General features: G+C 42.9%; 1 protein-coding gene across 5 annotated transcripts in view; it reads left to right on the top strand.

Annotated features, from left to right (window-relative positions):
* The window catches only part of AKT3 (AKT serine/threonine kinase 3), a 281,577-nt gene that overhangs the window by 264,406 nt on the left and 6,693 nt on the right, over positions 1 to 10,478 (top strand). For all 5 annotated transcript variants that reach the window (XR_009595810.1, XM_060396454.1, XM_042257196.1 and 2 more), the window contains one exon: positions 4,664 to 4,766. Coding sequence is in view for 4 of the 5 variants with exons in the window: in XM_060396454.1 (XP_060252437.1) it covers positions 4,664 to 4,766 (103 nt within the window). In the remaining variant the exon portion in view is untranslated. The remainder of the gene's footprint in view (positions 1 to 4,663; positions 4,767 to 10,478) is intronic.

Raw genomic sequence — 10,478 nt, forward strand, 5'->3', positions numbered from 1 at the left:
AATAGTCATTTTGTTGGGGTCAATTTATGATATAATAATTGTATATTAGTGTGATATATACCTTGGATCCCTTGGTGCATTTTTTTATGAAATCAAAGTAAACATTATGGACATGAATTACTATTGTATAGTAATTTTGCAAAAATGAAAAAATAGTTATTGAGTTTCTGGTCATCTGTAAGGATAATTGGCATGGAGAAGCTTGGCAGATAATATAATTAAATCTTATTTGTCATAGATCTGTTAGTTTTGTCTGAAATAAATCCTCTTTCCATATTCCCACTTTTCCAATACCTGTGTATATTGGAATACACAGGTGTGCACGCACACACTCACAAACCATAAAATCAGCTTTTCAGAAGAATTAGAGATTAAATAAATCAGGATCTTGGCCCAATTTTAGTTACTCTCGAGTTATTTTAAAGAGGCAGAGCTATAGCACCAGATTAGTACCTATGGCAAATCTAAGCATTTAGTAGGTGACAGTTTTTACTATCAGGGTCTGTGTTCCCAGTACTTTTGATCCATGTATGTCGTTACAGAATGCTGTATGAGATAACCACATTTATTTAATTAAAATGGCAATTAAAGTTCCATAATCTATGTCACCTTTAAGTCGGCAAAAATAAGACTAGGAGCTGATTGTGGCTCAAGATCATGAATTCCTTATTGCAAAATTCAGATTTAAATTGAAGAAAGTAGGGAAAACCCTTAGGCCATTCTAGATTCAAGGGATTAGATCTGATAGACAGTGTGCCTGAAGAACTATGGACGAAGGTTTGTAACATTATACAGGAAGTGGTGACCGAACCCATCCCCAAGAAAAAGAAATGCAACAAGGCAAAATGATTGTCTGAGGAGGCTTCATACACTGGATTTAGAAAAGGCTGAGGAACCAGAGATCAAATTGCCAACATCAGTTGGATCATAGAAGAAATAAGCGAATTCCAGAAAAACATCTATTTCTGCTTCATTGACTACCTTAAAGCCTTTGACTGTGTGGATCACAACAAACTGTGGAAAATTCTTCAAGAAATGGGAATACATCTTACCTGCCTCCTGAGAAACCTGTATGCAGATCAAGAAGCAACAGTTAGAACCGGACATGGAACAACAGACTGGTTCCAAATTGCGAAAGGAGTACATCAAGGCTGTATATTGTCACCCTGCTTGTTTAATTTATATGCAGAGTATATCATGTGAAATGCCGGGCTGGATGAATCACAAACTGGAATCAAGATTGCTTGGAAAAATATCAGTAACTTAGATACGCAATTGATATCATTCTATCATATCTTCGCTATCTGCCGAAAGCGAAGAGGAGCTAAAGAGTCTCTTCATGAAGGTGAAAAAGGAGAGTGAAAAAGCTGGCTTGAAACTCAACATTCACAAAACGAAGATCATGGCATCCAGTCCTATCACTTCATGGCAAATAGATGGGGGGAAAATGGAAACAGTGACAGATTTTATTTTCTTAGGCTCCCAAAATCACTGCAGATGGTGACTGCAGCCATGAAATTAAAAGACGCTTGCTCCTTGAAAGAAAAACAGTGACCAACCTAAACAGCGTATTAAAAAGCAGAGCCGTTACTTTGCCAACAAAGATCCGTCTAGTCAAAGCTATGGTTTTTCCAGTAGTCGTGTATGGATGTGAGAGTTGGGAGTATAAAGAATGCTGAGCACCGAAGAATTGATGCTTTCGAACTGTGGTGCTGGAGAAGACTCTTGAGAGTCACTTGGACTGCAAGGAGATCAAACCAGTCACTCCTAAAGGAAATCAGTCCTGAATATTCATTGGAAGCACTCACTGATGCTAAAGCTGAAACTCCAGTACTTTGCTTACTTAATGTGAAGAACTGACTCATTGGAAAAACCCTGATGCTAGGAAAGATTGAGGGCAGGAGGAGAAGGGGTCGACAGAGAATGAGATGGTTGCAAGGCGGAATGAGATGGTTGCAAGGCATCATCGACTCAATGGATGTTAGTTTGAGCAGATTCAAGAATATAGTGAAGGACAGGGAAGCCTGGCTTGCTGCAGTCCATGGGATTGCAAAGAGTAGGACATGACTGAGAGACTGAACAACAACAATAATTACCCAGCAGTAAAATGGATGAGCTGTCAATACATGCAGTGACGTGGATGAGTGTCAAAATAATCATGCTAAGTGAAAACAACCAGATGAAGAATACATACTATTCGATTCCAGATACTTAGATGTCGAGAAAATATACACAAATCATTCATGACAGAAAGCAAATCAGCTATTGTCTGCAGGTGAATAGAAAAGAGGAGGGGATTACACAGGGTTATAAGAAAACATGTACAAGTGATGAGTAAGTTCATTATCTTTATTGCATGGGTGTAGACATATGTCAAAACATGAAATTGTATACTTTTTTGTATAGTCTTATATTAAGATATATTTACAATTTATGTCAACCATACCTCAGTAAATCTTTTTTATAAGGACTTGCTCTCATGGAACTTGTATTTTATTGGGGAGGAGACACAATTATGATGACAATAAGCCTGTATTTTTTCTGTGTGTATATATAGGTAGATATGCATCGGATGTTGAAAAGTTTTTTGAAGAGAAAGCAGTGTGAGGATAGAAAGTGATGGGCAGGGGAGGGCAGGTGTTTGAGAGAGGTGGTCAGGTAATGCGGTATCACGATATTTGAATGAAGACTAGTTTGAGCTCCCTGTAGTAGTGTGAAAACTGCATAAAGTTCGTTTCAGTTTTTTTTTAAAGTCTCAGGTGGCCATTCTCTCTCTCATCTAAAAAGATAACATGTTTCCCTTAACGTGAAGGCAGATTTAAGTTTCTGCCATCAGAAGGAAACAGATGGGAAGGGTGGGCAGAGATAAGCAAAACCTAGTCTGCATTCTCAGTAGAAGCCGTTTCTGCTCTAAGAATTTCTTGTGCTTAATTTCTTATTAGAAGGGTGAGACCTATTTTTGGAACATTTGTAGAATGGTGAATCAGAAAGAAAGTTACAGCCAAAATCCCTGTCTTCTAGTTGCCTGCAAGAAAGGCAGATATCCCCTCTGTTTTCTTGAAGGAAAACCCCCAATTCTGCAGTCACTGTCACCACTGGTGTTCTTGTATGTATGTCTGTGATGCCATTGAGGGATTTGTAGAATCATGTTCTCGGGGAACTTTTATTTTATTGAGGAGGAGGTGTAATGGTGATGCACGTGTGTATGTGTGAGATGTTGAAAAGTCTTTTGAAGGAGGATAAAGCAGTGTGAGATTGCACTTTTGAATGAATAGAGGAGGGACGATTTCCATCAGTGGTGTGAACTGCTTGCTTGTGTCCAGTCATCCTAACAGAGCAGCTGGAAATGTGTTGTTATCTTAGCAACATCTTAGCAACAGCTGATCAGTGCAACCTGAATTTGATTCAGTCCCCCCAAGAAAGAGTGCTTGCTAGTGATAGAAACTTTAGAATATCTCTGTATTGGGGGCATAGAGAAAGAATGTTCGAAAGAAAAGAAATTTCAAATGCTTTATAACATGTGCTATAAACTGAAATGCGGTCCTTTATTTTGAAAACATGCTTTTAACTTTGCTTACCCCTTGGTTTATTAAAGCATAGTCCATCTAGAGAATAATTTAAAGATCTTTGTCTTACTTTAACATAAATTTGGTGACAGTAAGTGTGGAAAGTGCATTGAGTGATGCCAGTTGGGTATTTGTTTCTGTAAAATTTTTATAAAACATAGTAATTTCTGTCATTCTGTTTTTCATCTTTCTGTCTTCATGGTATGAATCAGAGCATCAGAATGAATACCACCATTCATCAGAGTGGTATTCGTCAAAGAGTATGCTCTGGGGCTGGGCTCCCTGTGTTGAAGAAACCTGTAGACTCTCGCCTGTGAGGCTGGGAGCCCTGAGAAGCAGGAGCCCCCTCCTGGCTCCAGTCCCACTGGCCAGTGGAGGCTACTGACGCAGAGATTTACAGGGCTCGGGATTCTGTAACCTTCAGCAGCCCAGGACTTTTCCCCCACTGCGTGCCTGCTGCAGGTTGGAGGCAAATGAGTCAGTTCTTTCAACCCTTAGAGTAGTTCCTCCTAATCTTTTGGGTCATGGTTCCCTTTGAGGAGCTGATCAAATCTATGAAATGTTTGCACATCACTTCAGGGGCTGCCACAAGCCCCTTTGCCAGGTCCAGAGGTGGTGTGCTATTTTTGACCTAGGTAATAACTGTGTTATTAAGTTGCATTTTTAATAATAACCTGTTCAGCCAGGCACCTGGAAGAGCTAGAGAAAGCCAGCAAGTGCTTTTCCTGTAGCAGGAAGACCCTATGTTCTGTGACAGCAGTCCAGATCCATTGGTTTTGTATGTACTTTCCTAGGGAAAAATATTGGGACAGACTTTTCAATATCCTCTTCCCATTTTTTTCTTTGACTTTCATTTGTTCTATTTCACATGACCCTTCAAATGTTACATAGAACAACCAAGTATCTACTGTTCTGTTTAGACTTAACCATGAAGCCAAATACCTCTGACCATGAAGGCAAAGACACATCTGCCTTGTACAGTGACTGAGAAGTCTAACCTCATACGCTATTCATTCAGTACTCGCTCTCTAATTTTATCTTAGAAATGTATTTCCCTAAATTAAAGTCTCTTAATAGTACCCTTTTGCTTCTTACAGCTTGTACCTCCTTTTAAGCCTCAAGTAACATCTGAGACAGACACCAGATATTTTGATGAAGAATTTACAGCTCAGACTATTACAATAACACCACCTGAAAAATGTAAGTAAATCTAGAAGGCAGTTGATAATGTTCCAATATAATTGAAGAAAACAGCCATTTAAAACTGATAATTTTCTCATTCAAATTCCATAGTGATGTAACTCTATTCCTTTTAAGAACATGGGCTCTCAGTGGAAATACTTAAAGACAGGTAGCTAAGAGAGAAGTTTTTTTGAGTAAAAATTATATATGGAAAAATTGTAGACTTGAGAATTATAGGCTAAATTTTAGACTAGCTAGCTCTTTTCTGCGTGCACGTGTGCTGAGTCGCTAAGTTGTGTCCCACTCTTTGCAACCCTAAGGACTGGCCCGCCAGGCTCCTCTGTCCATGGGATTTCCTGGGCAAGAATACTGGAGGAGGCTGCCATTTCCTTCTCGAGGAGATCTTCCAGACCCAGGGATCGAACTTGCATCTGCTGCATTGGCAGGTGGATTCTTTACCAGTGAGCCACCAGGGAAGCTAATTCTTCCCTACCATTCTCCAATAAATTATTTTGACCTCAACTAAAAGGATGCTGAAATGAAGACCCCCCTTATTTCCCACTGCTCATTCAGACACTGCCTTCAGGATTTTGGTGATTCTGGTCTTGTGCTTACTTAGCGGTTTTTTAAAATCCACTTTAAACTGAATCACCCTTTTTTGCTTAGCTTTGTCTTAAGCATTAATATCTGTGAAGAAATCATTTAGTTTGCTAATAGTTTTTGATAAGTTAAATTACAAATTTATTGAAACTATACGTTCATGCACCACTTAAAATGATTCCACAGGTACTAGTGTGTACCCCACATTTTAATGAATACCTTTCCCTTAATGGGAAGAAAAGTTTATAAAATGTAATTTATAAGCATTCTTGCCTGTTGACAAAGGCCTGTATCTGTCATCATTAGTTTAGGAGTGAGGACAAAATTGAGTTTCAGGGACAAATTTGGATAGCTAGAAGATTTCCTCAAATCACACATCTTGTGGCTTACACAATAACATCATATTAGTTTTTCCTCCTTTTTTTTTCTTTTATATCCTTCTCTACATGTCCTCTCCTCTCTTTTCCTTTTTAAAAAGCAAACTAGCTGATAGTGCTGATTTACACTGAGCGTCCATGAGAGGGAAGATTGAAGTACTGTTGCCACGGTGGATGTGGTCAATTGATTGCAGCTTTGAAAGGCAAAATAGGAGTAGTCTAGGCTGGGTTTTTAATCTGAGACCTATGGCTGACAAAAAAGCGGGATCATAAATACTATGAAATGAAAAATGTAATTATGTGTGCATATATACTTTTCTTTCTTTAGACTTCCAAGAATTTAAGAGCCTCTTAAGTTTCATTTTATAAGGGAAAAAATTAAAACCCAGAGAGAAGAGGAGCTTTTCCAAGTCCCACAGTCACAGCTTAGCCAGTGGTAAAGTTGGTCAAAGTGTGAAATGGCAGTATATTGAGGCCCTGCTCGTAGTTTGTCACCAATGGTGGGTGAAGGGCTTCGTTGCTAGAATCAGAATCTCTGAGAGCTGAAGATGTTAGAAGGCCTGTGGAGTGGTGGGCGGTCAGCTAAGGACCAGCTGAAGGGGAGCAGTGGGCACAGCCACGGCAAGGTTTTCCCTGGCCCAGTGTAGGCTGTTGGTGGTACAATTTAATTGTCTGAAATTCTGGGCAACACCGTTGAGTTGTTGGACTAGCCTAGAAGTGCTTCCCACCAGAGAGCATTTTGGGGGCCTCCTCGTTTGTATATAACCTTAGTTGTAGTCAGACTGCATCCTCCTGCTTCAAGCCCTCCAGGAGCCTCCCAGCTGCACTGTAAACCCAGCCGCCGACACTGGCTGCACAGCTGTCAGATCTGGCCCTGCCCCCTCTCTGGCCTCATCCTGTCTGTCTTCCCTGCAGTCCCTGGGTTCCAGCCCCACTATGAACACACAGTGTGCCTCAGGGCTGTGTGTTTACCGTGCTCGGCCTGGAATTCTCTTTTCCCAGATACACGCACGAATGATTCTCACTTGTCCTTCAGACCTCTACGTGTCACTGTATCAGAGCACTTTCTTTAGCCTCCTTACCTTAAAAACAGTGCAGCCCCTCAGACCCCATCACCCCACCCCCTAATTCTGTACATTGACACCTTTACTTGCTGGAATCCTTCTGGTTAATTTGTTAGTTTATTTTACTGTCTCTTTCTCCAGCTTGAACAACGGTAGCTCTGAGAAGAATTTGGTTTGTCTTATTCGCTGCTAGCCCCAGCTCTGAGTTAGGTACCTGGCTCAGCATACGTATTCAATGAATACGTGTTAAGTGAGTAAAGAAACAGACTCTAGTGAGGCCTGGGCCGGGAGGAGGCCTGGCTCGCTCCAGACAGTGCTGCTGCCTATCCCAGCCCAGAATTTGTGTTTGGCTGACATCCTCATGCAATTTTACATGGAGCTTGGTGAGGTTAAATAGACCTTTTGGTATTCGTGGACTCTAACTCTTAGGACAAGCTAAATGTGCTATTTTGAGAGTCATAGAGATAGGTAGGCCATGTAAATGCAAAACTATGAGTGCAAATTTTATTCCAGAAAGCAAGGAAAATATCAGTGTGGAAGAGAAAGGTGGGTTGAAAAAGCCCTGGACTTGGGCCCTGCTTTGTCTCCCAGCACCCCACACTAGTTCTGGAATGTGGCAGGTCACTCACTGTGTGTGCCTGAGAAGCCATCTCTTTAGGAAAGGCACCCCGAGTTCTATAGGTTTAAATAACCGTATTTTTCATTTTATTGAAGCATCAGGTTAACCACAACCATAGTGTCCTTTGATACGTGACCCACTATGTGAAGAGTGATGATAGGTAAAACCCTAGCAAAAAAGAGCAAGCATGAGTGGAGGGGCATGGGGAAGGGGCTGCTGAACTGTGATGCTGGCTGTGAGGCAGGACCCTTCCCTGACGCTGAGCCCTAGGTGGCCCCAGAACATGCCTCCAGCAGCATCTGGACTGACAAGAGTGTACCCCAGTCTAGGGGCAGGACGGCCCCATGCACCTGCTTGTCTTAGTTTCTGATTCAAGGTTTCTAGAGAGAGAAGTCAGATGAGAGAGTTCAGTGGGGTGGGCTGTGGCCAAGGGGTGGGCACCAGCCAGGCTGTCCTCTGCGGCTCAGCCCAGCGTGGCTCCCAGGGCCAGGCCGTGGGGCTGGATCCCTGCCTCAGGGCGTGGCCTCAGTGCTTGCAGTCTGCAGCAGCTGGCTTCTTCTGGGCACAAGGGCAGTGTTTTCACTTGGGTGATCCGTGGGTGTATCCTAAATCCCCTTAAGAGGCGGATCAAAGGAAAATCTGTGAAGCCGTGAACTGTGATTACATTTAACATAATCTTTTCTTCTTGCAGCTTTGAATAGTGTTGCTGGTGAGAGACCAGTGCAGCTCTGAAGCTGCTAAAAGCACAGAGGTTTTGTTCACAAAAGGCCACAGTAGGACCATTAAGTTAGCGATTGTCTCCCCACTTGCCACCTTGCTTTTGTAGAACAGAATGGAGTTATTTTTTAGAACAAATCAGCAGTTAGAGAGGCAAATGTTCCTTTTTTACAAACAGCTGCAGTAATATGCCAGATTGTCCTCGCTGGTGTTAATTAATTGAGCAGATTTTGGAATGTGTCTTCTTGCTTTACATCCATTAATGGTCCTCTGCCTTCCTCTTAGAGAAAAAGGGGATTTCTTTGAGCTTTTGCTGCCATATAATTACTTTAGTTAATGTTCTAAGGAAATCAGGCAACTAATGCTGCCTGGATCCAGGGATTCGGTTGCATAATATAGGGTTGATCACACTGTTTCTTTTTCCCAGGGGTGTGCTATTTGGATTTTTTGCACAGTTCATGTCCATTATCATCACTGTTCCCTCTGAACCTGCTTCCTGAGTGTGAATGCATTTATATGCGTTGACTGGGTGTGAAGGCCTGGCTGGGGCAGCTGGCTGCCCTGTCAGCTGGCACTTCCCTGGAGCGCTTCTTCTTCCTCAGCCCCCCACTAGCGTGCACAGTACCAAGGGCTCAGGGGAACCCCTCATTCCTGTCCCAGCACTTCCCTGACTCACGGTTCCTCTTGGGGCCATGATCAGAGACTTGCCTCTCACTAATGCCACGTTCAAAAGAAAAGGAGGGAAATGGAGAAGGTGATGTAACTGACTTTAAAGAAGATCCAAATGTGGGGCCCTCGCAAGGTTATCCATGAGATTTATGCTAATGTTCAGAAATGGGATTAACTTGTTCCTAAAGTGTCAGAATGAAAAGTTTCTCTTAACTTTGCTGCCTCATAGCAATAATAATCCTCGAAAAGGAAATCCAACCCCTCCTCCTGTCAGGAGCCTGACTGCCCTGGTCTCCAGTCCTTCCCACCTTGGTGCAAATCCTGGTTGCAACCCAGGGAGCCGGGCAAGTCCTTCTGAGTCCGAGGCCAGACAGCATCAGGCTTCCCACACATGCTGTCTGTTCACTGTGCCAAAACACACCCAGCAAAACAAAGCTGCTAGTGGGGAGAACTGTTCTTTGCAATGTGATTGGCAGAGTCTGAATGTTAAGGTTTCAGCTGCCTTTCTGCTAGAGCAGGGGATCCCCAACCTCCAGGCTACAGACCAGGACCTCCTGTCGGATCAGTGGCGTCATAAGATTAGAAATAAGGTGCATAGTAAATGCACTTGAATCATCTCGAAACCATCCCCCACTGCCTGGTCCATGGAAAAATTATCTTCCACGAAACTGGCCCCTGGTGCCAAAGAGGTTGGGGACCACTGCTTTAGAGAGTTTTTATAGTTCATGACTCAAAACAGATATGCCATCCCGTGTCTTCCGTCTTTAGTATATCTGAAAATACTGTGGAAGGTATTTGATCTAAAAGATGCCTGTGGTTTGCTTGGTACCTAACCAGTTATTTTATAAGGATGCAGAGATTTCCTTAAATCACAGTGCTATCTGGAAATGCTGAGTTTAAAAGGTCTGTTTGCAGGAGGAGGGTTTACAAGGAGCAGGAAACCATAACTGCTTCTTGATGGATTGTGTCCTACCTAATAAAATTATATTTTCTGGGATATTCAAGGCTACAAATTTTGGTTAGCAACTTGATCCCATTTCTGATGATGTGAAAGTCACTCAGTTGTGTCCAACTCTTTGTGACCCTGAGATCAGAATACTGGAGTGGGTAGTTGTTCCCTTCTCCAGGGGATCGTCCCAACCCAGGGATCGAACCCAGCTCCAGAATCTTCTGTTAAAAATAGAGTGCTGGGTTTTCCCTGGTGGCTCAGAAGTGAAGAATCTGCCTGCCAGTGGAGGAGATGGGTTCAATCCCTGGTCCAGGAGGATCCCCATGCCTCGGAGCAACTAAGCCCGTGCGCCACAACTGCTGAGCCTGGGGGCCACCACTGCTGAGCCCACAACCCCCGGAGCCCACGCTCTGCAACAAGAGAAGCCGCTACACTGTAGCTGACAAGCAGCCCCCACTCGCCGCAACTAGAGTGAAGCTTGCTCAGCAGCCGAGACCCAGGACAGCCAAGAATAAGTAAATAGAATTTTAAAGAATCTTTTAGTTAAAAAAAATAGGATTCTGAAAAGAACGGTGAGGAAAGGAAAGGGCAGCAGTGTTCGTTACTCTTGAGAGGAGTGCAGAGCAACATCCTTCTTGTGTGACAGGGTCAGTGCCCACGATACAGCAGGGTCTGGCCTGGGTTCCTTCTCCCGTTCTGTGGAGAGGCCAGAAAATTAAAAGAATTGGTAACACG

This window comes from Ovis aries, chromosome 12, assembly GCF_016772045.2.
Source record: "Ovis aries strain OAR_USU_Benz2616 breed Rambouillet chromosome 12, ARS-UI_Ramb_v3.0, whole genome shotgun sequence".
In the NCBI taxonomy this organism is placed as follows: Eukaryota; Metazoa; Chordata; class Mammalia; order Artiodactyla; family Bovidae; genus Ovis; species Ovis aries.